This window comes from Leptosomus discolor, chromosome 6 (genome assembly GCF_034619465.1).
Source record: "Leptosomus discolor isolate bLepDis1 chromosome 6, bLepDis1.hap2, whole genome shotgun sequence".
NCBI classification, from domain to species: Eukaryota; Metazoa; Chordata; class Aves; order Leptosomiformes; family Leptosomidae; genus Leptosomus; species Leptosomus discolor.
The window spans coordinates 20,708,438-20,736,221 of NC_141396.1; the positions used below are offsets into that span (position 1 = coordinate 20,708,438).

Sequence of the window (27,784 nt, forward strand, 5' to 3'; positions counted from 1 at the left end):
ATGATTTCAGCCAGGCTGTTTCTTGGCCTCCTCTCAGGATGAAGCTACCCCAATTCTTATATTTTAACAACATTCTAACATATTTTTCCCATTCTGCTCTTTTCTTAGCATGTCTCATTTCATGGAGAATTTCCCTATGTCCAATAGAGCTAATGCCAGCTGGCTCTCAATATAGCTCTCTATAGCTAGATCTCAATAGCATGGGATGAGTTGGCTTTGCTGTTACCAGTTCAGGATGATCCTTACGATATTTCTCCTTTGCCTTAATTGTTAACCAACTTGTGCCCACTACAAAAAGCAGCATTGCATTGCAAATGATGTGAATTTTCTGCAAAGAAAAGTGAATCATGACTGCCATGCTGTGGTGGGTTGACTCTGTCTGGATGCCAGGTGCCCACGAAAGCCACTCTACCTCACTCTCCTCAGCTAGGCAGAGGAGAGAAAATATAACAACAGGCTCATGGGTTGAGATAAGGACAGGGAGATCACTCAGCAATTACCATCATGAACAAAACAGACTTGAGGAAAAAAATAATTTATTTAATTCATTACCAGGCAAATCAGAGTAGGAAAATGAGAAATAAAACCAAATCTTAAAAAACACCTTCCCCCGACCCCTCCATTCTTCTCAGGCTTAACTTTGCACCTGGTTTCCCTACGTCCTCACCCTCTAGTGGCGCAGTGAAACAGGGAATGGGGGTTGTGGTCAGTTCATCACACATTGTCTCTGTTGTTCCTTCCTCCTCAGGAAGGAACTCTCACACTCCTCACACTCTTCCCCTGCTTCAGTGTGGGGTCCCTCCCACAGGAGACAGTCCTCCACAAACTTCTCCAATGTGAGCCCTTTCTATGGCCTACAGTTCTTCACGAACTGCTCCAGCATGGGTCCCCCATGGGGTCACAAGTCCTGCGAGCAAACCTGCTCCAGCATGAGCTCCTCTCTCCATGGGTTCACAGGTCCTGCCAGAAGCCTGCTCCAGTGTGGGCTTCCTGCAGGATCACAGCCTCCTTTGGGCATCCACCAGCTCTGGTGTGGTGTCCTCTGTAAGCTGCAGGTGTGTATCTGCTCCACCATCAACCTCCATGGGCTGGAGCCTCAGCATGGCTTCACCAGGGGCTGCATGGGAATCTCTGCTCCAGCACCAGGACCACCTCCTCCTCTTCCTTCTTCACTGACCTTGGTGTATGCAGGGCTGTTTATTTCACATTCTCACTCCTCTCTCTGGCTGCAATTGCTCTTCTGCAGTAACTTTTTCCCCTTTCTTGAATACATTATCACAGAGGCGCTACCATCATTGCTACTTGGCCCAGCCTTGACTAGTGCCAAGGCCCATCTTGGAGCCAGCTGGCATTGGCTCTATCGGACATAGGGAAAGCTTCTAGCAGCTTCTCACAGAAGCCACCCTTGTATCCCCCCTGCTATCAAAACCTTGCCATGCAAACTGAATACACATGCCTATTTCTGAATACTATTTTTTTTGATTCTCTCTGACCCTCCATCACTGATGCAGAAAGGTCTAGAGAGAGTGTGTATTCAGAAGGGGTTGTGATGCTGCTTGAGGCCAGCGACAATATATCAAGTTCATGTGTGTCCTGGTTTGAGCTAAAACAGAATTAACTCTGTTCAGTGATTTTACTTTTCAGTTAAGTCACTTCTAAGTAACAGCACTTTCTGCACTCAACAGCATGTATTTCCAGACAGTGTCTGCTTCTAGCAGTGATAGCCCTTGATGTTTATAGTTAATACCAAGGAATGGTACGCAGAAAGGCTCTTGCTTATACTTGCTCCTACAGCGACCAAGGTCACTGCTAAATCTTATACTCCATGTTGGGGTCCTGAAAGTGAAAACGGTTGCAAGCACACAAAAAGATCGCACCTGCAGGGAGGACTGAGCCAGACTGGTGACCCAAAACTGACCAATTAAGTATCCCATCCCATACACATCATATTCAGTATAAAGCTGAGGGATCATGAGGGTCAAGCTCTCTTCTTCAATGGACAACATCCAAGAAGGACTCCGTCTGTTCTTCTGGCTGCAATCCCAATCTGTGCATCCCTGAATCCAGTGCCTGAATCCAGCTCCTCCATCCAGTTCCCATCTGCTGCTTAGTCCAGACTGGGACTGCCCCAGTGACAGCCCTGCAGTGTCACTGGTGACGTACTGTCACGCGGGGGGGAGTTGGGTTCTGTATTGGTTTTGTATATATTTGCATATATTTAATTATTTTTCTTATTATTTTTGTCATTGTTTCATTAAAGTTGTTTTAGTTTTATTTTCCAACCCGCAAGTCTGTCTCACTTATTCTCTCTCCCTTCCCCTTCTGGGAGGGGAGAGGGGTTAGTAGAGAGCACATGTCATTTGTTAGTGGCCGGCCCAGGCTCAACCCATGACAACGTGACTTGTGCGGAAACTTTCAAGATGACAGCGAGGACATTTAGCAACTTTAATCACCAGACACATGAGATTTAAAAAAAATGCCGTACCTTTCACCAGTACCATTTAACAATTGGTCTGTCTCCAAAAGTTAAATTAATATCTTGTTCATAGCCACGTAGATGTGATGATACAGACCAAATTTTCAAAAGCAGCCAACTGGATTGCATATATTAAAATCTGCCTTTGACACAATGTGTAATTACTTTTCACAGTAACTAATAGGAATTACAATCTCCTCTAAGCTGGAAACTTGATTCCATATCATTCAGATATCAGAAGCTCATATTCTTGTAGCCTTATTTTAATAAAAATTGATCTGTCATCACTAGGGAGCCTCATCAATCTGCCTGGTCCAGGGACCAACTCTTAACTTGTGATTTGGATCTTTTTCCCTTGGCAGGGTGCTGGGGAGTGGAAGGGGAACACCGAAGACCCTTCTAGAACTTACCAAGTTCGAAATTATTTGCATTGGTTAGGAACTCGGGCAAGTAGAAGAATTCAGGGATGAGTTCCCTGACATCACTCATGTTGTCCCTTGATGCTGATTCCCACGTGCTCCTGACACTGTGAAACATCCTGTCTGCAACATCAAAACTCCCACCCTGTGAAATAGAGACAGACAAAAAGCCTGCAGTATTAATACTCTTTTAAATAAAAGCAGATGCAGAATCTTAGCCAATTCTGCAATAATCACCTTATCACATGTTTGATTAGGTGATATCTCAAGATCTGTCCCAGCTCTACTTACTGTAATCTTAGGGGCTGTTTTAGTTCTGATTTGTAGATATGTATGTTGAGAGTACCATAAAGCTTGGAGTCTTAGCATAGCTTGCAATAACACAGAGGCAAGCAGAAATGCTCACCGGCAGCGTGAAAATAACAGAATACCCATTATTAATCTTCTGAAGGCGATTCATTCCTTTCATCCCAAAGTGATTTGCAATCAGTGGAGACAACTTCATTGTTTTCAATTCAGTTGTGACCCAAACAGTTGTAAAAAATCTTATGTGCAGTTCTCCTCAGAAAAACCTTTGGGGAAGTGGGGTAACACTGAAATAACATTCATCAGATCCAGGCAAACAGGAAAGGCCCAGTGGGCAGGAACCTGCAGGGACTGTTCATTCCTTATGGGAAGGAGGGACAGCATAAAGAGGGCAAGAAAGGAAGAATCTCTGGATCCCAAACCGAATTAGTGTGTAAAGAAGAAGAAGCAAAATACCTCACAATCTGAGAGTATTTGAACATGTTTAGTGAGAGTCAAACACTAGACAAAAGCAGCCTTAATAGCCCAGGACATCATTCTGAACTAAGGCCTCAAGAAGAAAGAAGAAAAAAAAATAAGTCACTCACTGAATGAAGGGTATATGACTTACATTAGAACCATATTCCCTACAGGGACTTCAGATACTGTATACATTTGTAAAAATCCACTTTCACCTTTACATATGGATCACTGCATTGAGCATGAAAGGATTTGTTTTAACATAAAATTTCTATAATAATGGAAATAACCAAATAGAAATCAGTTTTTGGAGATTGTCTGAATAAGTTTGTCAGGAAGGACAAGCTGTTTCAGAAGAACGCTGACTTTTTAACTGTGTAAAGTGACAGAACCAAATTGTTTCCCAATACCTAGTTCAGGTGCTGGCAGCAGCATAGTTGCATGTTCCTAGGCTAATAGAGGTATTTCTCATTGCAGTTAATTAATTCAAATTATATGTCATGAGACATAACACTACATTCCACTGCCAGGGCTCAAGAGAATGTCAGAGATAGAACAAGTATCTTTAAATAGTTCGACAGTGAAGTGAAAATGTATGAACGAATGCTCATCCTCAACTATTCAATCCTCAAAGTTGCTTCATCAGGCAAAAAGAATAAGCCAGCAGGATTGCAGAATGAAGACCCTAAAACCCAGATGTGGTGCAAGAGTCAATCTGTTAATGAATATGAAATGCAGTCAACTTCTGTCTGTGGCTGATGTCTTGGGAAAACTTGATAACTTTTGGTTAGTTTTCTCTTTGCCTGTGGACTGTTGCATGTGCCAGATGAGGAGGATGCTGTTGTCCTTCTGCACAATATCAGCCAGCTGAAACTTTGACATGCAATCTATTGAACAGGAAAATAACATCTAATCATCCTATGCTGTAAGGATGGGATCCCACTCCCATGGACCAGATGAACCCTGAGCAGCAGTTCCCAGGCTGGGTTCTGATGGTAAGAACCACTGCCCTTTTGACCCTCTGAGTACCTGCACACTCATGATACAACTCCTTTGGATCTACAAACTCCACTAAGTCTGGGAACTGAAAGTGAGGAAATAACTTTTGCCATATCTTTTTTTAGGAAGAAACTACCCTTATGCATAAGTTATCAAAATGCAGAAGTCCATAAACCCTAAGTTCTGAAGCCACATCTCCTTGCTTGGCTTTTGAGATAGATTTCCACCAAAAGCCAACATATATTCCATATGGAAAGATGCTGTCCCTGTTTCCACTGAGGTGAATTCTGAGCAGGCTTTTAGTCCAGTTTTATCTTTAAATGACAGCATAGTTCTGCTTTACCTCCTTGTCCTTCTTCCTTATACCACAGACAATTGCAAAGCCTTCTCACACCCACGCAAGGGACTGAGTGAAAAAGCGGCTAATCACATGAGTAAGCCTAGCTGGATTTAATCTGATGCACAAGGTCATCTTGTTCTTGATGATTATTAGGAAGGGACCCTTAGAGTCAAATTCAAATTGAAATTAAAACAGAGTAGAAGAAGGACTATAAATAAATCAATAGCTAACAAGTATCTCATTGAAGCATATTAAAGGGCTTTGTATATTTAATCTGCACACAGCATGCTGTGTCTGGTGGTGATTGATGCTTTTTCATCTTTTTTTGCAGCTTTTATGAGAGCTGATGGTAATCTCCTGAGAAACAATATGATTTGTAATAAAAAGATTACCTGTATTAAATAAAAATAATATATACATAGGAAACGCTGTTAGCGCAACAAATCTGGTTAAAGATATTACCACCACGAAAAAATGTGATTTTTTCCCTGGCTGTCTAATTCATTTTAGGGAAAAGTAATATCTTTAAAACTTAAGCCTGTATTATTTATAAAGGAAGCAATAACTGATTTTCCCATTTCCTATATTAATAAATTTATTTGCATATATTTATATCAGAATTAATGAGTTTTCTCTCTCTATGAATGCAAAAACTGTACTGAAAGGGAAAAAGAGAATCAAGAATTGCTTTATGCCTTTAGATTGTAAGTCGACAAACTCTTATGGCTTTTCTAAAGCTAGATACAGTAAGTCTCTGTTTTCTTTCCTTTCAGTAGAGGCCTTACACTGTTATCAGGAATACTGGAAAAATATGCTTTTTAAAACCACAGTTCAGCAGGTTATATACAAAGCAACTAGTCAAAGTGATCTCTAGAGAAAAGTTAGAACTTCCCACGTTCATAAAACTAAGCATCACTGATCCTCAGTGCTGCTTTAAACTCGAAGTGTTTTTTCCAAGGCATGCTTATAAAGGTGCAAAGACTTACCACATGCTCAGAGATGCTAAGAAGTAATTACCTGCAGACAGTGCTTAAACGACTGCTCAAGAGGCAGTGACACAATGAAGAGTAAAAGTACCTTTGAGAGGTAAATGCCAGGAAAGAAGATCAGCCTGCTAGCTGAAATGCAACAGTGGGATAAGAATAAAATGGGATAAAAGCTGAGTTGACTCAAAAGCAAGTCTCACTGATTGAGGGCATGGGGTCCTAGAATACCTTTCCAATGAAGACACTAAACACAGAAACCTTTGCTGCTTTTTTGTGGTGCTGAGACCAATTGCTGAAAGGTGTTCCAGGATGTACTTGACTAAGTTGAAGCGCTAGGCACCATCCAACAACCTGTGTGATAAGCCAGTTTTTCATCCATTCCAGTACAGCATGTTAAACACATACACACTTTTCTACAGAGTCAGATCTCAATAGACCTAAATAAAATGTGAAATAGTAATGTTTTGTAAACCACCATGCAGTTCACTTAGCAGAGGCAATGCCTCCTCACTGCGTTCTTCTGTGGTCAGGTGCAAATCAGTTCTTTGACTTGAGAACAGGATGTTACACCAACATCAATTTTTCACAAGGAGAGCACCTAGGTTCTTGTGTTTCCTTGTCATGTGCATTCAGACTGACAGTTTCAGTTATAAGCATGGCTTTTCCACTTTTTAAGATGTTGAGAAGCTTTCACAGCTCCTAACTCAGCACCCTTCCAAGGTCTTACATTTAGGAGTAGTCCTTTTCCAACCTCCTCTTGACTTGCTCATACAGCTCTCAGGTCTGCTGTTTGCCTGACTGCATCTCACAGTTAGCAATTCCTAAACCACTATAGGACCAGTCATCTGAGAGAAATGACAGCAATGAGCTCAGCTGAACATGCTTCAACAGAAGAGCAAAGGAATGAGAATGGAAGAAGTTACAAACAGTTCCAGCGGATCCACAACCAGACAAAATTGTGAGTGCTTCAGATCTCAGCAGCCTTTGAAGATAACTATGCTCACAAAAATGCTGGTTACCTGCTAATCACACATAAACACAGCTGCAAAGCAGCTATTCAGACTGGGAACTTGTTATGCATGAAAAGTGTGCCAGTGAGATACAGCAGCCATTGTTGTTTACAACAAGAAATAACTGCTCCACAGTCATTCATGACTGCAGCTAACATATGGCTCACAGAGTGTGATGGTAACCATTGCCTCAGGTGGTTCAGTAACCCATCAGCTACTGCTGGTAACAGCTGATGTCATAGAGCATATCCCTTAATTAGCACAGCACTTCATTTGTGTCAGTTCATGTAAGAGAAAAAGAGAAAAAAAAAGAGGGGGAAAAAAAAAAAGAGGGGGGAAAAAAAAAAAAGAGGGGGGAAAAAAAAAAAAGAGGGGGGAAAAAAAGAGGGGGGAAAAAAAGGGGGGGAAAAAAAGGGGGGGAAAAAAAGGGGGGGAAAAAAAGGGGGGGAAAAAAAAAGGGGGGGGAAAAAAAAAAGGGGGGGAAAAAAAAAAGGGGGGGGGAAAAAAAAGGGGGGGGGAAAAAAAAGGGGGGGGGAAAAAAAAGGGGGGGGAAAAAAAAGGGGGGGGAAAAAAAAGGGGGGGGAAAAAAAGGGGGGGGGAAAAAAAGGGGGGGGAAAAAAAGGGGGGGGAAAAAAAAGGGGGGGGAAAAAAAAGGGGGGGGAAAAAAAAGGGGGGGGAAAAAAAAGGGGGGGGAAAAAAAAAGGGGGGGGAAAAAAAAAGGGGGGGAAAAAAAAGGGGGGGAAAAAAAAGGGGGGGAAAAAAAAGGGGGGGAAAAAAAAAGGGGGGGAAAAAAAAGGGGGGGAAAAAAAAAAGGGGGAGGAAAAAAAGAGGGGGAGAAAAAAAAGAGGGGGAGAAAAAAAAGAGGGGGAGAAAAAAAAGAGGGGGAAAAAAAAGAGGGGGAAAAAAAAGAGGGGGAAAAAAAAAAAAGAAGGGGAAAAAAAAAAAAGAGGGGACAGCACAACAGCAAAGCACTTGGAAGGCCAGCCCTCATCACACATACAGCAGTCTCTGAGTGTGGAATATTCTGGCCTATCTCCCTCACATTGCTCCATAAGGACAGGCAGATTTCAGCAAGACACTCCTTAAAAAATACACTTTTGAGAACCTGTCCTGGTAGACCCTGCTATAACACAACACATATTACAGAAATAAGAGTAACTGTTTGCTATAGCCCAAGTTTAGAACAAGCTAAAACAAAAATTCCTCTGGAGCACTGGACGTACTCTCACCCCACTTCTCCTTCAGGGATCTGATCCCATGATCACTGTCATTCCCCACCCACCAGAACCTTTGCATCCTCATCTGGCCCAGGAATGCTCTTTATTCCACCACAGCCAGTTCCAAGTGCTTGCCTGCAGCCACACTACTGTACGTGTCCTTGAGCTTAAAATACCTACCATGAAAGTCTCATCTGCTCGAGTCAGAAGCTTACATTCAGACAGGTAGTAAAACATTGTCTAGGTGTTTACATGCCTCAGCTCTCACAAAATGCATCTCAGGACCAAAACTAAATAGTCCTTCTCGGTCAGAAAAAAAACAAGATCATTGGGCATCAGTCAGGCTCCCATTAAGATGTTTTCACTGATTTCAACAGGCATAGCATAGAGCCTTCAGTGAGCCCAGAGTCCACATAGAGCATACAGAAAATGTCAAAAGAATTAATCGCCCTTAATTACACAGACACTATACTGTGCTACACGGTTCATAATGAGGTGTAAGAGGGAAGCTATCTTGTCCCCTTACCTGCAGAGAACAGAAGGTCTGGGTAAATGGCTCCATTCGGACCAGGTAAGATGCCACTATAATTGCTGATGAATAGTGGGTACAGTAATGGCACTGGGCTGACAGGTCTCCTGGAAATTGGACAAAAATCAGATTCCAGTGCAAAATATCACCATTTCAAGCACAACTAAATAGGGAGCAGGTCTTTAAAGCAGTTCAGTTCAAGGATCCGTGAGCAAAAGCACAATTTGCGTATTTCAATCAAATGTGCACAGTTACTACCATCTCTGTATGTCCTTTTTTCACCTTACACATTTCATTTTCTGAAGAATAAGTCCTTTAACTTTCCAGACCACCCCTTTCCCCATTAGTACCAAAAAAGGTCTTGATCTCCAGAGGTCAACACCCTCAACATCCTGTTTCCTTTTCTTAAAGTAGCTGTTATCTAAGCTGTGTGCAGTAGTCTTCTACATGCAGCTTAGCTAACAAACAAGACTAATGTGGGCAGCTTAGCTAACAGCGTAGTTGCTTCTAGAGAACATTGCTTTTTGCTGCAGCATCCCTTCCTGCCCAAGGGAAGAGCACAGAATGCAGCAGTGCAAGGCACATAAGGCAGTGCTTGCAGGAGTCATTTCTCTTTGTATCCTCAACCAGTTTGTATCCAGAAGTGAAAGGATCTCCTTGGAAAGGTGCTTCCCTCAGCCACAAATCTGGAAAGTTTTTGGATGACATTTTCTAAGGAATTCACCAGCATCCCTGAAGCCTGAGAGGACTCAAGCATCTGCTGTCTGATAGTCTCCCAAAACATTCACTCACCCTCACTGTTCTCCACCTCATTGTAGCGCTGGATAAACTTGCATTTCCTCTCCGCAGTCTGTGCTCCCATGGGCTTTGACAGGTCCCGAAACGTATGAGGATTAGTAAGGTTTAGAGTCTGAAAAGTAAAATCAGCAAAGATGTAGGTTTTTAGATCCTTGAGTCTTAGACATCATGACTAGCTTAGCAACACTGGATAGCAGCAAGGCTGTGTTAGAAGTTTCACCTATACATGAAGGTCACAGATTCAGTACTAAAACATCCATCTCCAGAACTTGGATGAGACTTGGAAAGAGAGTGGCAGCATGTGCCACTGAAAGGACAGCATGTACAGGGAGCTTCACAAATAAAGAATCTGGCAGGTCGCAAATTGCTCTCAAGGCTTTTCTGTCCAAACTTCCTTCTCAGGAATCACAGAAGCCTGTTCCTGGTTATCTGCTAAGCCAATGCAGCCTGCCTTTAACTAGATATGTATTTAACAGATGTTCATCTGCCTTTCCGAGGCAGAACGTGGTCCTCAGAATGCTGACGTAAAGATAAGGCTAATCTACAAAGAATTAGTACAGTTCAAATTAACTATCTCAAATTTTGAACTGTTGGTCTAGACTCCTCTGCTTCAATGGCATCGTTCAACAAACCTTTGTATGGTTGTTATCATAGGAAGTACAGAATGCTGCAGCAAGCACTGACCTCAGAGTGATAGTCAGCGAGGACCCATGGAAACACAGGATATTGCATGTAATCATTGTAGCTGCGGCCAGCCAGTGTGTTCAGGTACATGAGGTAATCAAAGTTGCTGATCTCCCTCTTCTGCCAGGGAGAGGAAAGAAGAATTAAAATCTCCCAACTCCACCCCTGAAAACCATGCCTCCAAGGAACCCTCAGAGCCGTGTCGTTCCCAGTTCTACCAGGACAAGAATTACAAATAGTGCAATCAATCATCCATTGCCATTCAGATCAACACAGTATCTCTTACACAACAATCCATTCAACAGAATCTGTTTTCATTCTGGCTCTTCTTCAGACAGGTCATTTGCATCTGTCTATAATCACACAGTGCTTTTATGCTGTATTTGTGTAACAGAGCATTTTTTCGCAATTTAAAAGTGAGCCAAATGCATGTAATCTGTATATTGGAAAATCCTGGACATATGCCTGTACAGAAGAGGCTGCACAAAGTGCTACATATCAACAAGAAGGTATAGATTTCTTCAATGCGTCTTGGGTCACCAAGATCAGGAGCAGGAAAGTAAATGCCTCTCTCAGCTCAGCAAAACATCTGGGAAAACGAGAGGTGCATTGATCTAGATGTACAGATGATCTGTGAACAGCCATTCAACTAGGTGGCTCTCTTTCGTCTCATTTTAAAAATGTGCACAAAATCTCACTTAATCTACCAGACAGTAGCACCATGTGTTTCACAGCAGGAGAAGTAAAACCTCTGCAATAACTAGACAAAAATAGTCTTCTCCTCTTGCCAATAACCTTACCTCCAGCAGCAAGAGAACAGCTTAGGCCTTTAAGTACATACATACACATATGTGTATCTGTGTGCAGAGACACAGATGGATGCTGAAATTCTTCCCTTAACCATGTACAGCCAAGATTTAGATTACCTGCCACTTCTGGAGCATTGCCTTTTCACCTCCTGAGTGTTTCCTGTATGGAACAAATATTCGATTGAAATAGCCTGCTTCAGAACAATAAGAAAAAGTCAACACATTAACATCTGTGCTCCCTGTGCCCCCTCCACTCACCCTACAGAAACAAGAGAACACCAAGACTAGCAGAATGTCGAGGTTTCATTGACCAAATAATGACAAAATCAGAGTGTTATCAGTTAGGTTAGTGCTGCACAACACAAACTTCTTTACTGCTTTCATTAGGAAGGGAGGTTCTGCCTGATGAAAAGGGGTGGCCTAGCTTCAGATAGCTGAAGAATTTATCCCTGTCAGTCACTTTCCCCAAGCTAATTGCCAGTCTGCTCCTTAATGAAGTGCCACTTAAAATACAATACTTAACAAAGAAAGAAGGAAGTAGGGTGGTGGTGCTAAGGATGGATTCTGTTTGCCTTAAGGTATCATTGCAAACTGCGGCAGTGATGCCATGTGGTAAACTGCAAGAATTCAGAAGTTGACTCACAGGCAGAGAAGATGCTCCTGCAGCAGAGGCAGATGGACAGCTGGGGACAGCAACCACCCCAGCTGTTCTGAGCTAAGCCACACTGCTAATCAGTGTGTGCTCCCAGTCTCATCCCCTTGTAGAGCTAGAGTGCTAGTGACAGGTACCATTAAGGCTGTCTGTTTCTATTCTGAAACCTTGTACTCAAAGGCTCATGATTTTCTGAAGCATTCTAAAAATATTGGCTTGAAAACAGAGATGTCTCAGTTTCCGTATCAAAGATATTTTTGCACAAAGCACTTGGAAACTAATGTAGTCTTTAAAAAGTGGGTTGCTAGCTTTATAAATTTTTTTTTTAGAGTAATACAGTAAATATTGTGTTTCCACTTTCTTTGTTCTTGAAATGTAACTTTTTACTGAAACTTAAATAAAAAAACCAAACCAGCTGAAAGCAGATTCTAAACAGGGTAATTAACTTGAAAATATGAAAGGGTCAAAAGTTCTGAGCAAACAAAAGTCACATTTTTACTACACTGAATTAGAACGTGTGTCAGTATCTGAAGGCCACAGACTTGCTCTTGTCAGCTCCTGGAGACCAAACTGAGACAAGTGACAGATTCTGGATTAAAGAAAATTTCGATCTGCCAAAGTAAACGGGGTTACTGATATCATATGGTATAACTGGTGGCAGGAGATGCTTTTCCCTGTGAGTGTACAACTTCAGACTAATCCTAAAGTGCCAGATCAGAGACAGGACTACAAACTTCCTGAAGAGTAAGGAAATCAGTTCAGTCATAGATTATAAAACTGCTACAGGAGTAACTAGCTGCTACTCTGCACTCTTGTGGTTTGTATTGGATCACACTAGAAATCCACAAAGCTAAGCTTAAGGCAGCCTCAAAGATCTAAATAAAACACTATAATGGTCTATAATCATATAAATACAGTTTTATTGAATTTGCAGTAGTAAATTCTTGTAAACTATCTCTCATGATTATGAATCATTATTTTATGCCTATTCACTCCTGGACCAGTTAATAGTGTATATAAAGGAAAAACACTACGGTTTACTCAACACAGTATTTTATTCCTTGCTTAGGCACCCTTTTCAGAGAGAAATGTGTATCTGAGGGAAGGATTTTGCATAGCTTGAGTAATAACCTATTCCATGAACAGACATGAAACCCAGGACCAATTCTAGCACATGGTCTACAACTCCTAAGCTTTGTTTAGTTCTCCTGCTAAGCATATGAAACCTAACAATGATAGGCTACGTTTATAGAAACCAGGCAACACAAAAAGCTGTAGCTCACATCTGATATGGGAAAATAGGATCTTCACTCATTGTCCAAAAAAAATGAATAGATTATATGATGGTCTAAATTATACAATGTAAATCAGCAGAAAGTCCATTGGCTAGAGGACAGTTATGGTAGTTTTGCACCCTCAGCTTGAGCCACACATGGCTCAAGAATATAGGAATTCTAAAGTAGAAAACAGATATCATGGGCATTTACCCTTTACAATTCAGCCCTCACACTATATGTAGATTTCACAGAGCTTTGCCCCACTGGCCTTTGTAAGGTCTCCAACAGACATTTGGAACTCAGAGACAGTATCTCAAAGGAATGGAACAGGATCAGGATTCCAGGCATTATTTGAAGTGTGGTTGGATTAGGGTGTTTTTCACAGAGGGATCAAGTTAGGTGCTTTCCTTTCCACAGGGGCAGACTCACTCACTAAAACTGGCCAGGTTTATTTTGGATTTATGGCTGAGTTAGAAAGCAGGGGATTACATAACATACAAACCTGCTCAATCCATGAGTCCTCCAACATTTAAAGTGGAAGCATCATAAAATACTATACACAGGACTAAAACTAGGCCAGTCTGTGTGTAGTTATGCAAATATACACAACATAGGTTGACTTGTGGGTGCCATGACCCTCTAGTGGAAATCTTGCTCTGCTTGTTGCAAGCTCTAAACAGCTAATAAGGACTCTACAAGGGTCAAAACAATCCTCTCTGCTGACCTTGGAAGCTGCTATATAACTCAGAGAAATTGATGAGTTCACCATGTCATGAAAACACACAAGGCTAAAGGCAGTCACTCCCCTGTAAGAGTCATCCTTCTGGGTCTCAAGGGACCAGGCAGGATGCCAAGTACCCAGAGATCTGGACTTCTGCATTCTCCCTTGTTGACTTGAAGGGGCTCAGAACATGAATTGCACTACAGACAGCTCAAGAATAGAAACTACATCTCATAACCCCTCTGCTCCCTTCCCTCCTGTGTCCCTATCTATCCAGTCTGGCATGTGCTAAGGATGATATCACAAATGTTGTGAGCTATAACACACACATACAAGTATCTCACACTGTGTTACAGCCAAGTAAAATGAAATAGTCAAATAACTAAAATGGACAGTTAAGGCAACATTAGAAGCTGATGAACAGATTATAATGAGGTCCAGATGCTTTTTCTTTCTGCATAATTTGAAACCTTAACATTTCCAGGCACTGCGTGCTGTTCAGTTCTTTTCCCTCCAGCATGAACTTGCAGGCTGGAACCAAGCATTATGCTAATGATCTCCAAGGACCTAGCGTTGCTGTTGCTTAGGAACAGAAGTTTCACAGGCTGTGGAAGGAGAATTGAATAGAAAGACCCTGGAGCTGGGGAAGTCCTTTCTGCCACTCCCCCCCACCATCACCCACACACTCACAAACACAAGTTTCTTGAAGGGCTGCCATTTTCCATCAAGAAAGTACGATTCAGAATTTGCAGGACTGTGAAAAGGAAATTGTCCTGTGCTCCCTGCTCACGGGTTTGTTTACAGACTGAAAGACTAATTCGTTACTCAAAGGTGAGGAGACAGAGGACAACTGCACAGTAACAGACCATGAAGGCTCATCCCACACTACTTAAAAAAAAAAAAGAAGAAGCTTGTGACATCTATACCTTGCCTTCTAAGTCTTCCTAGCTGCTAGCCGGTAAGATCTTATGCAGGGGGGCAGTCTGGCAGAATTGTTGAGATGAAACAATTTTTTTTGCTTATTCTTGGTGGGTCTTGGTTTTATAAGTGACCTTGCACTGTGCGATAGCACAGTGGCTCTGAAGTGATCTAGAAAAGTAAGAAAATTAAGGAAGAAAACCTCTCTCTATCTGTTTGCTCACGGCAGTATTGAGTCTAAACCTGCTTGTTAGCAAGAGACTGCATTTAAGACAGTCAGTGAATTAATCTCTCTTCCACAACAGATCGTATCCAACAATAAAGAAATGGTAACAGGCTTGTAAGCAGGGAAATAAAAACCTACCCTAGCTGTAACTACTTGGCTTCATGCAAAACCCTTCGGTGTACAAATGATGGTTATAAGATTTATAGGAAAGTATTTCCATATGTTGCAGCAATCACCAGATTTAGGATTTTAGGATACTGCTTAGAAATCCCCTTGCTTTTCCCATCTTGATTTGAATATCAAGAATCTTAATTCGTGGATATCAATAGGAGAGACTAATGATTATATTGGGAAAATAAGTCTAAAATGGAATAAATGATCAAATATAAAATAAAATCTGTATTGCCAATGCTGCTAGCATACTCCTGTAAAATTCCAGACCCAAGGTATTCATTAACCAATGATCTATTATGGGTTAGAAACAAGGACAGTATGTTGTAGTCCAAGATGTCTGCTAGACAGGATTTATTATGGTACCCATTGTGTATAATCTTTGAATCACGACCAAAGTAGGTACGAGCCAAGAGCCTGTGAGCCAAGGACATGTTCCTTGATCAAACATGGTCAATTTGAGGAGTGGTTGAGACCTCCGACTCATGGTCCACCTACCCAAATTATACCCCCTACTCAAATGAGAATACTATAAGACTATGACAGAGGCTGAGCACAAATTTGCATCAGAAGCAAGGAAAGAAGAATCAATCATTGAGAGGATGAAATCGAATAGGCATTGTATAGAGTAAATATGTATGAATTTAATATATAAATATTTGTTGATTGCAATGTGCAGGTGGACATCTTTGGGAAGGATCCCATGTCCCCAGTGCGCATGGTATGCATCGATAATAAAGAACGGCTCTACTTACCTAACTTTGTACAGATAAGTTTTTCTTACCCACTGCAGATTTGCAACACATAGAGCTACTAAATGGGTGAATTAGAACATGTAACCTCATTGCCTTCTTGCCCACAGAGGTGTGCAGGGCACGTGTAGCTCTGCTGGGCTTGGCAAGCCTGCTTTGCAATACACAGACTTCCAGAAGGAAAGACTGAGAAAACTTTTCTTACAGACTAGTTGAAAATGGGATGAGGATGCTTCTGCACAGCTTTAGGTGCAGTGAAGTAGAAATCAGCAACCTATGGGAGGAAACAAACAGGCAGAACCACAGAGGAGGAGGTCCTGAAATAACTTGAAAATGTCACAGGCAGGAGGCCTGTTCTGTTCCTGCCAGCCCTATGCTGAGAAAGGAAAAAGAAAGGTTCAGGTAGAAGAGACTGCATCATCAGGTTCCAAATCTGTATTCTTCTAGAACTGAAACTCGTTAGGACAGGCTTAACCTACAAGGGGCCATGACTGAGTCCTGTGCAAGCGCTTAAGTAGAGGTAAGGAGTAATCTCCAATGCTTCCTTGACTCAGAGAGACACTGACAGTCCTAGTCCTGATGCTCAACATCTGCTCCCTCCCTGCAGCTCCCAGCAACACAGAGCACCACAGACAGCATGATGCCCTCAACACACATTTTCTACTCATTTCTGTAACAGGTCAGCCTCAAAGGTCTGGGCCTGTGAAACACTCCTAAAGCTCTGGGCTTAGCCATAGGTTTTCAAAACCCAAATCCAGATCGAAGATTTTACCAAGTGTGAATAAAAAGGGAAATTTAGTGAGACCTTATATACATAGAAATGCAGCAGCCCCACCCCTGGGCAAAGGCTTGCCAGCAACTCAGAGGGTGAACCTGGGAGTGGGGTGAGGGTTTAAAGAAAATGAGTAAAGAGTTCCCTTTTGTCACCATCATTCCTTAGGTAGTAGGGTAACATAAGTACCTCTCCTTCTGCTACCTGAGGAGAAGCACTGCAAGCATGAAGTCAAACAGGCATAATTAACATTTACAGCAAGGAGGGCTCCTGCAATTCCTGAATTTTTAATATCAGTGGCTACAGAACTGGGGCCCTCCTATGCAGAGCTAAAGAAAAGGAGATGTAGCTAAGTAAGCTCCATTATCTCTAGCTACAGCCCTGTGAAACACTGGTAATTAGTTTACAAGCATGCAGAGACAAGAGAACTGTTCATCCCCTTCAAGCTGTCTGGTGCACTGAGGTGTTTCTGCAGATCTCTAATGCTAACCCTTGTCTTTGGGCTTGCGAATCACCTTTTTGTAAGTTTGAAACATGGCTCCAACTTTTAACCCAAAGGAAATAGTGCTTGGAAAGTGTGAGCACTCCCTAGGAACTCATACTTTCCTGATCAGTGTGTCTTAGAGGTCCACAGTAAGATTTTAAAAAATCCAACCAAAGGAGGCGGTTAAATCTCTCTGAAGTCTGGGCATTATCCAATGCATCATACAAAGAGATCTATCTTCAAGAAAATTACACTGATTTGTTTGTTTGGACTTCTTAAAAATCTGAAAGGTCTAGGTTCACACTTTGTAACATGTTGGCAAAGGTTATTGACAGAAGTGACCAAACCCAAACGGTTAAACCGTACTGTTCCTGACAAGCCTCCAGTACTCAACCTTGTACACCAGGCTCCCTCTAGTGCTCCCAGGCACGCACAGCATAGAGGGACACCAGCACCGGCAATCAGCGTTAACAGACAGCTGAACAGACTGATTTTTCGGCTAGCTGGTATTTTTAAGAAAGGGAACTGTTTTGGATCAATGTTTACCCATTGGGTTTTAAGTGAAAAGTAATAGAAAAAAATTACTAGGAACTGAATAAAATGTTTTCTTTCTGAGAGTTTTAAAGACGTTTTAAAAAGTGTTTTAAAAAGCATTTTAAAAGAAATCACCATTTTGAATTTAGAAAAAAAAAATTCTTTGAGAGTCCCTTTAATTTTTTTTAAGGTATACTTGGCTGAAAAGCTTCACTGATCAAAATGCACTGAATGTTTGCCAACTTATCCAACACAAAATTCAAACAAAGATGAAGTTGGACCCCAAAGTCACCAGGTTCACACCAACTGCAGGAAGCAGAAAGTCTCTTTCCATCCTGCCAAAGTGTAAGGAGGCTGCCCTTCAGACTTTTTTCCGAACCATGGTAGTCACCCTTTGTGCACCAATAAGGGCCTTGGGGTGTCCTGTACCAGCAGTAGGGTTCTGGCATTTCCCGTGCAACTGAACTTCATAAAATTGTCAACAAGAATATTGCATCAAATCATTAAAATGAATGAACTGTGATTAAATCTACTGTTGTTTTGATCTCCAGAGCTTTCTACCTGCTCCTGGGCAAATTATTTAAGCTAACATCAATGAAGGTGGAAAAAGTGCTTAATCTTCCACTGTGGAGTACTTTGCTTCAGTTACCAGTCCACACTATGGAAGTAATAGCATTGGTATTGCCCCTGGGGCACAGTAAGGTTAAATACAGCAAAGAGTGAAAGTCCTTCAAGTACAATGGTCATATGCCCTGTATGTACTGATGAGGGACAGAAACGTGGGAGTGACAGGCATGGAAAGATTTAACTGTGTTTAAATATTTTTATATAAAATAACAGAGATTCAATTTTGGAACATACCCTCAGGGCAAGACTGACCCCACTGTGCTGCTTCCAGGATTTTCTGAAGCATCTGCCTTATTACAGAGCTTCTGGGAGGGTGGGTGGTAACTGGCAGAGATCCCCCTTTCTTTTGTATTATTTTTGGCTGTGGCATGTAATTGAAAAGGAGCTGAAATGCCTTAGTTGTAGCCTGAGCTTCCCCTTCATGTATTTGCACATGATTAATGAGTAACCAAAAAGCCTGAAGGGTTTGTAATGAGGCCTTTCTAATAGGGAAATGTGTTGTAGACAAATCCATATTTTGTCCCAAACAACCATTCATCAAAGCTGCGATTTGACTCTTCACAATTAAATGCCAGAGCACCCGGGCCATTCTGAGATTAGCCAGCTATAACCCATGCTCCTCTCTGTGCTCTGACTGGGACATTGTCATCCATTTCCAGGGAATAAGCCTATTTTCTTTGTCACTAGCCGTAATTAGCAGCTGTATTTGATGACCTTTGGTTAGAGAGATAGTTCACCAAACGTTAGACTACAGTGGACTACTACTTACACAGGCCTCAATTCGACAAAATATGCAGCACCTGCTGAGCATCTGTATGAGTCAAAAGTCTGACCAAAACACCTACACATATTTTTTGAGGGCAAGGCACCTTTGCAGAGGGAGTCCATCTATCCCAGAGCATGGATGGAAAGACAAGGTTAGAGTATCCAGAGTCTGTCCTTGAAAGCACACGAGACACGTAGCAAAGGCTTGGTTTAACATGCCATTAAGCAGCACTGACACAGACCCGCTGTTGCAGTCTGCCCTGCAGGTGATGGATGAACTGCAAGCAGTCCGGGCAAATCTGGGAGCCCTCTGTGTTCCTGATGGTCCTGGTTAAAACAAGACTCTTAGTAATTTGTTTTAAATATTTAATCTTTCAATAGCATCCAGAGCCCAAATCTCAGGTCCATTACACAGGATGTTTAACCAACCTGTCAACAGATGCCAGGCCTCTAAAGAAGGCAACTTGTTGGTCTGGTAGAATAAGTACAATTTTGGATAGCTTCTTTAGTGCAGTCCCCAAGGACTGGATCGAGACACACGATGTGTTTTGCTCATCAAATGGCTGATAGTAACACATTTCATTCAGTTTCATTACATCCTGAGCTCAAATCAGTTATCTAGGAATGAAAGACAGCAAATTTCTGCCACTTGTAATTTCAGCCTGTAATGCAATATAGGTGTTACAATGCAATAAAATAATATGGGAAGTTATTAGGATTTCTTCTACTTAAAATACTTTCAGGAAGCACTTTCAGATTTGCAGCTTCATGGTTGAAAAGTCCTGACCTTAAAATAAAACTTCTGAAGAGTCCAGCAGTCACATGTTAATTTATAACTATGTGATTATTTTGTTTTTAATTAAGGAGCAACAGCCACAGCTTTCAAAGGCTTTACTGGAGTTTCCACACTTTATCCAGAGTCTGGTGTGTCTGTCTGTCTCAGTGGAGAGATGGCCAAGGGGAAAGCAAAAGGTCAAAAAGGGAAGAAGATCACCTTGAAAACTGCCAAAAATTCCATCCGGATATCTTTTGATGGATGGCGCCGTCTTGACTTAAGCCGGATGGGTATCACCACCTTCCCCAAGTGTATTCTGAAACTGGATGATGTGGATGAACTTGATTTGAGCAGAAACATGTTAAAAAAGATTCCAACTAGCATCCAGAAGTTCCAGAAACTGCGCTGGCTGGACCTGCATAGTAATCAGCTAGAGGAACTGCCTGAGGCAATAGGTACACTTCAGAACCTTTTCTACCTGAATATATGCAACAACAAGCTGACCACTAAAAATCTGCCAGAAGAGTTGAACCTTCTCAAGAATCTGCGTATTCTCAACCTTGGCATGAACTGTCTTGACAGTATTCCCACCAGTCTTGGGGCCCTGAAGGAACTTCAGGAGATAGGTCTCTTCGACAATGCCTTGACCACCATCCCAAACAGTGTGAGAAAGCTCCCCAAGCTCACGAAACTGAATGCAAAAAGAAACCCTTTCCCAGATTCAACAAAGCAAGAAGAGCATGCTGACATCATTAAACACATAGAAACGCTTTACTTAGTACAAGAGAAAGACCTATGCTCTTCCTGCCTGAAGATGTGTCAGGATGAGAGGGACAAGCTGAACAAGTTAAAGAATGTGACATCTAGCCCCACAAAGAAGACAACTTTCCCTTTACTCCTTACACCCAATTCCTCTGCAAAGGAAAACCAAGAAGAATGGAGATTAAGAGGTAAACATTCCTGAAATATACCAAGGCACTCTACAGACCATGTGCCATGAAGTCCAGCTCAAGATAATAAAAAATGGATCTCCTTCCTCCTCCCTTTTTCTGCAGTTCTCTTCCTTTAAAGATCTACTCAGTTTTAGAAGTAGCAGATCTGTTTGGTCTCTAAAGTGAAGCCCAAAACAACTAAACCAGATGCATATTCGGGAAAGGGTGCATTTGGGAAAGGAATGACCTTCCATCTGGGCCTGTTCCTAGAACATGATATCCATGTTTGGGTTCTTTGGGGGTTTTTGCACTCAAAGAGTCACTGTCAACAGCTCGATGTCTGAGTGGAGACCGGTGACGAGTGGTGTTCCTCGATGGTCAGTATTTGGACCAGTGCTTTTTAACGTCTTTGTTGGTGACATGGACAGTGGGATTGAGTGCACCCTCAGCAAGTTTGCTGACGACACCAAGCTGTGTGGTGAGGTTGACACACTGGAGGGAAAGGAGGCCATCCAGAGGGACCTTGACAGGCTGGAGAGGTGGGCCCATGCCAACCTTGTGAAGTTCAACAATACCAAGTGCAAGGTCCTGCATCTGGGTTGGGGCAATCCCAAGCACAGATACAGGCTGGGCAATGAGTGGATTGAGAGCAGCCCTGCAGAAAAGGACGGGGGTTCTGCTGGATGAAAAACTGAACATGAGCCAGCAATATGCACTTGCAGCCCAGATAGCCAATTGCATCCTGGGCTGCATCAAAAGCAGCGTGGCAGCAGGTCAAGGGAGGTGATTCTCCCCCTCTGCTCTGGTGAGACCTCACCTGGACTACTGGAATACAGGGAGTGTAGTGATAAGACAATGGGTAATGGTTTCAAACTGAAAGAGGGTAGATTTGGATTAGATATTAGGAAGATGTTCTTTACTGTGAGGGTGGTGAGACACTGGAACAGGTTGCCCAGAGAAGCTGTGGCTGCCCCCTCCCTGGCAGTGTTCAAGGCCAGGTTGGATGTGGCTTTGAGCAACCTGGTCTAGTGGAAGGTGTCCCTGCCCATGGCAGGGGGGTTGGAACTAGGTGATCTTTAAGGTCCCTTCCAACCCAAATTCTATGATTTTTTGGTCTTTTCTGTGTGCATGTGTCCAGCGAAGGAATCTTCAAAAAGATTCCCACCACTGTGTCCCAAACACCAGTTTTGTTCACTTTCATAGGGCGAGATACAGTTAAACTAGTCTCAGTAAGTACCATTTGGATGAAAAGGAACAGACCTGGGAACCTTCTGATGCTGGTGGCTGCCACCAGCCCCTCAGAGAATCTCAGATAGGCACTATTGGTGTAGAACGCATGAACCCGTTCCAATTCAGCAGAGACAAATGTTGTGCTCAGGAATAACTAAGCAGTGAAAACATGGTGCTTAGAGCTGAACAACCAGTGATCCTGTTGGCCATCAAGGGGCCAGGCTCTGCATAAGTAAGTTCTTTGGGATTTTGGGTGCTATAGCCAGGTGCAGGGATCTCTAACTTGCATGACAGTAATAGTACCATTTACCTATACTCATTGTGTTTTGTCGGCCTCTGAGTCTCCCTCCAAGGGAGGTACAGAAAGGAGAAGGGCTAGGGGAAAGATTGCTCTTTTTAAGGGTCCTGGGATCACTTAAGTAATGACTAAGAGAAGAAGAGTCACCCTCTTCCGTGATCCAAGTCAGCTGGTGAATTGATGACATCAGGTCTGGTGTCCTCACAGTACTTTTAGCTTTCTGTTCACATGTGCACATGCGCACCTGAGCACACACATTCAATTGCTCAAATCACTTCCCTAGGGCAGAGAGTGCTGACAGCCTGCAAACAGCAATATACAGGTACAAGCAATGGGCAAATTACAAAAGCAGTGAAGCATGACGCGAGAAGAGGTTCTGGCTGTGGCCATAGTAACATATGGTGACAGTAAACATTTAGGCAAATTTAAATGAAGAATAAAATGCCAGGGGTAAAGTACCCAGTTGTCCAGTAACTGCCCATTATAATTTTTAAATGGCTACAGCAAAGTCCAAGATGCAGAACTCCTGTGTATTATTCCTATGGACTAGGTGCAAAAACCAATGTGGCGTTTCCCAGAAATGTGTCACATGATACATTCAAACTAGTAATGTCTTCTTTCCGTGCTTCAGCTGTGCAATTTCTAATAGTGTGTTGGGGCAAAGAGCTTAGTCTGGCCTGCCTCCCTGTCTCAGGTAGGGCAGGAAAAACTGGGATGCTACGGAAGATGGGCGTTGCCTCCTAGATGGGGAAGGAGCCCGTTGTGCTGCTTTTGAATTTTTCTAACTCAGAAGCAGCTCTAGAATTCAAACGAGGGAAAATTAAACTCAAGTCCTCAGTCCTCCAGTTCCCAGACTAGAGCTTGGTAAATAGAAACATGCCCACTGGGGTCATTTTCTTTCACTTTCCACTCAAGCACAACTTTTCTGGGATCATTACTTAGGCAGTGGCACTATCTTACATTTATTTTATTTCAGCTCATGCTTCAACATGGCCCAGCTATGCCAAAAGCCCCTTACTTTCTTAAAGTAAGGTGCACAGGGTCCTCTCTCAGCCAACAGAGTAAAACTGAAGGCAGAGTCTTATGGGATTCAGGACAGGCTACTTTAGACCTAGACATACAGCCCGCTTCAATCTGTGAGACCAAACATTAGTCAAGTGTTTCTCACAATAATCACAAGCCCAGCTAAAGCCCAAAGTTCCTCCACCTTGCATCTTATCTCAAGATGTTCCCACTTGTTGAGCACCCAGCAAGCACAGGGAACAGAAACCCTGGGGTGAGTTATTGGTTACTTCACACAGAATGCACGTCATGCTCTATACAGTCAACCTACACCTCTGACATAGACTAGGCTCTAGTCAGAGCTGGTTGCATACTACACTGATATTTTTTGCAAGCTGATAGCTGGTACTCAGGTGAAAATATTTACTTACAAGACAGCTAAAGAACTACAAAGGTAGAGTGAAAATTAAAGAGTACAGCTGACACAGGCCACAACAACTCACAGGGGCAATCCGCTGCTCAAGTCTCAATGGTATTCCAGCCTCCAGACAATCATTTCAGAGGACATCAATTAGGCCCTTAAGGTTGTGTTCCTCAGATAGCAAAATTGAGAGGAGTTACAGGTATGCAAGTAACTCATGGTCAGCATGGAACATGCTCTTAATCACCTCCCCACTAGGAGAAAACTTTTTTTTTCCCTTGCAGTGGGAAATCTGATGGACAACAAGTTGGAATCTCCACTGCAGTTACTGTAACATGCAAAAACATCCATGTGTGCACCTACCACTGTCTGCCCTGACCACACAATAAAGAGGCCATTACATAGAACCATTATGGGTTAGCTCTAACTTCACCTCACTGACTGTTTCTTTCCCACATTATTGGTAAACTCTACACAGATGGTTAAAGTCATATTAAGGATGTAATAGTTATTAATCAACTATGCACAGTCAGCTATTCAGCACATTCTTCATGTCTTCATACTGTCAATGCTGTACACTAGAATGCTTTTCAGTGCTCTGGGGACACCTTTGAATCTTTAAACTAAGGGGCACAAATAGGTAAGTTTCTAGATGCTTTCTTTAAGATGTAACATTCACATAATTGCACACATCTACAGTTATCCAATGTTTCCTGTCTTTTACCTTATATTCAGGGACTCTTCTGTTATCCCCTTCAACTTCAAAGCAGGTTGGAAAGAGCAAAATCTGTAGGAGATATGGAAGGTCACATCATAATTATTTAAATGGTTATCTGTATACATTGCATAACTACATAATTTATATCATGTCCTGAAAGCAACTTTCTTCCTGAAGGATGCCACAGCATTTCACTGAGACTTTAACCTAGGACAAAGCTGCAAGACAACACAATATTAAGGAGTTGCCTCTGGGCTGGATAAAAGCAGGTATTTTTTCCCCAAACAGGACCTTGAATTGATATATAAGGCTATGGACTTATAATCAGGTAGTTTAAGGTGCTATTTATTAGAGCCAGAGAAAAAGAACCCATTTACCTAGAAAAATGGCAAAAAAGGAATACAAACCCATGTCTTAGCCATTCCTATTTACTTTCACCCAGCTTTTATGATGTCAGACATACTAAATCCTTGAAATACATAGCTTTGGTAACCTTCAGCTGAGGGGCAATTAAGGCAGCTGAGGATCAAAAACCTTGTCTTGAACTCCCTTGGCAAGATTCCCCCAAGAGATATTTGTCAGACCTGAGAGACAGCAAAGATAAGGGCTAAACAAAGCAGCTGGCTCTGGGGCAGAACCTGGTGATTCTAAAGTAGCCAGAGTATGCAGCCAATTTAGAAAGGAAGAATAGATAAATCTGCATTGTCTTTTTAAACAATACTCTGTTAGAAACTATTCAGAGATTTCAGAAGCAGAAGGAACTGCTGTGATTGTTTAGAAATTAACAGTATCAATCTTCAGTCCAGGCTACAGAATTTACCACAGGAAGTACTATGTATTGAAATATTTTTCCTGCATAAAGGACAGTGAAAGTAAACCTGATATAATGGCCAGAACTGCAGTGGGAAAAAAAATGCAAGAAAACAAAGTGCAAATTAATCACTTCATAGTCTTATATTCAAGTTCCATCAAACCAGAGAAGCATATAAAGAGAAACCTTTTTTTAAACAAAATTCAATTGTTAAAAGTTAACTCCACACCGAAGATAAAGTCAGAGAGACAAAAACATTTTATTCCTAAAGAATCTGATAACTTCATGTTTTGGAAGGAAGCAGGAAGAAATCTTCTTTCACCCAGTACTGTGAGGTGAGATGGAGGTGGCTCTCATCTCAGTGAGAGGAAGCGGCACAGATACAATTGCAGTTTCCTGGGATGCAGGGACATACAGCACACCACTGGGTGCTAGAAGAGTCCTTCACGTGCATTAGCTCTCTTGATAAATCAATAGGTATCTAATGCTCTGAAGAATTCACACATCAGCAAAAGGAAAATTTCAGAGCTTTGCTTCAGTGTGACCTGTTAAAGACCAAAGAGCTGCAATTGAAGAAAGAGCCCCTGGGACAGCACAAGACAGGCATCTGAAGCCAGGATAAACAGGGTCAACAGAGCAGGAGTGTCATGTAGGTGTTGACATGTTATAATGACGTAGTGATTACCTCTTAAATATCTTATTTCGGTCACTGTCATGGAAGACAAGAAATCTGGAGTAACCATTTTTGAAGAATATTTCCAAGGCGATCTCCTGGAAAGGTAAATCATTCACAGTGTGAAAAGCTGCAGAGCAAAGCCTAGTGCTGCAAAGAGTCCATCATGGTTTTTCCGTTTCTTCAGGGCTTTAAAAAGGCCTTGACTTGGTATTAAGTGTGAAGAAGTGTAGCAAAATATGCCTAATATTCCCAGCTGCTCCAGCTGTAGGAATAGTCCTACTGGGTTGACTAGGAGTTCAGATGCTTCTCTGAAGCAAAACAAAACTCCAGATATTGGTTCTACCACCTGCCTCCTCCTGCTGCTTCTGAAGCATTTTTATCTTGAAATCACAGTGTGACTAACAAGACACTAGTAGCATTAACTTCTAATTAGGTGAGAAAGATAACACGAAAAGAGGATACTAAATACGAGTTTCTTTTAGAAAGCAACAATACTGCTTTCTAAATGAATAGTGAGCTCCACAAAAATGCCAAAATAATTTCTCCTGACTAGAAGTAGCAAAGGAGGAAGGAGAATTTATGATATTTCTCACTGAAGCTTTAAATAAAGTTGAAAATTTCACGCCCTTTTTTCTGCAATGTCTCCACACATTGTTATGCCGGGCACTTGCATATACTGCTATTATTTACTCATCGAGTAGTCCTTTTTTCCCCCCAAATCAGTCTCAAGTAAAACTATAAATAAAATGTAGTGTCTGGGAACCCAGACATGAGTTTCAATCCAAATGTGGCAGGTGCAATAAAGACCTAGAACACCACCACAATGGCAACTGCCCCATTTGTGATTCACAAATGAAGTATAAAGCAGAAAGGTAATATGAGAGCAGCTATGACAGTAAAGAGTTTGCAGCATTTGTTCTGAAGCTCAGCTGTCCAAACCAAGACTGCTCAAGTGTCGCCATTACTGAATTGGGCCATGTAGTTTCACAGTGCTTTCTTTTCTCTAAGATGGGCTATGTGCATGAAAAGGAGATCAGCTCTCCGAGGCACAGTAGCTGCCTAAGCAGCTGATCCACCTGTCCTGCAGGGAAAGGACACGGAATAATTTTTCTTCTTTTTCTGCAATATTTTTTCAAAGCAGTTTGTGGCATGGAGTCCCAGTGCAATAATTTGAGAGCCTGATACAGATATCTGAGCTTCCAGTTCATTAATTGAAATAAAGCAAAAAAGCAAACAAACAAAACCTGAAAAAAACCCAAACAAAACAAAAAACCCACAACAAAACAACCCCCCATAAAACCCCTTCAAACCCACAAGCCCGACCTTTGCCCCAATCCCATTCGAAGACTGTTTTTACTCATCTCTGTTTTTCACTTTAGGTCACAAAATATTTCCATTTCACATTTAAAAAAATCCATGCATACACAGACATATGATTAGATGAGAAGGTGGCAAGATTCCGCTTGCAACTTTGATGCTATTCAGAAAATAGAAGAGGTGATAGTTCTCTTGATCAAGTTGCTCACCAGTGATGTAAGAAAATAAGCTTTACAGTTACTCAGAGCAAGACTTAACATTCCTATATATGCTTGGAGAGTGACCTAGTCACTGAGATATACTATATCCTGAAGCAAGTCTCTCTCACCTACTAAAATTGTCCATTTTGCATACATAATTAAATATAAAATAAAACGAGGCTGAGTCATGGATCAGTGCCATGCTACATGACATAAGACAACTATCAGCTCCATTTTCTCCAACTTTTGAATTTTCCAAATGATTTCTTAATTCTCTGTTGAATCTCAACCTTCCAAAACCAGATTCAAAATAACAAGTAACTAGCTATGACTGCTCCAAAACACCATATTTTTGTCAAAGAAATCTGTGAATTACTCTTTAGATTGTAACAAAAGCCTCTAGAGCAAGTATAGGCTCTGGTACTGCAAGGAGCTCTAGCTAGAAATCTTCTGTGATTCTTATCACAGGCTCA

The 27,784-nt window shown here is 41.9% G+C and overlaps 2 protein-coding genes across 2 annotated transcripts in view; one reads left to right on the plus strand and one right to left on the minus strand.

The window, feature by feature from the left end:
• Positions 1-27,784, minus strand: part of WDFY4 (WDFY family member 4) — a 139,689-nt gene that overhangs the window by 21,636 nt on the left and 90,269 nt on the right. The window contains exons 45-51 of the mRNA XM_086467410.1: positions 25,804-25,889; positions 24,314-24,376; positions 11,150-11,192; positions 10,224-10,343; positions 9,534-9,651; positions 8,739-8,848; positions 2,887-3,040 (exon numbers count right to left, since the gene is read on the minus strand). Coding sequence (XP_086323536.1) covers positions 2,887-3,040; positions 8,739-8,848; positions 9,534-9,651; positions 10,224-10,343; positions 11,150-11,192; positions 24,314-24,376; positions 25,804-25,889 — 694 coding nt within the window. The remainder of the gene's footprint in view (positions 1-2,886; positions 3,041-8,738; positions 8,849-9,533; positions 9,652-10,223; positions 10,344-11,149; positions 11,193-24,313; positions 24,377-25,803; positions 25,890-27,784) is intronic.
• Positions 19,882-20,670, plus strand: LRRC18 (leucine rich repeat containing 18). The gene has a single exon (XM_009951431.2). The coding sequence runs from the start codon at positions 19,882-19,884 to the stop codon at positions 20,668-20,670; it is 789 nt and encodes a 262-aa protein (XP_009949733.2).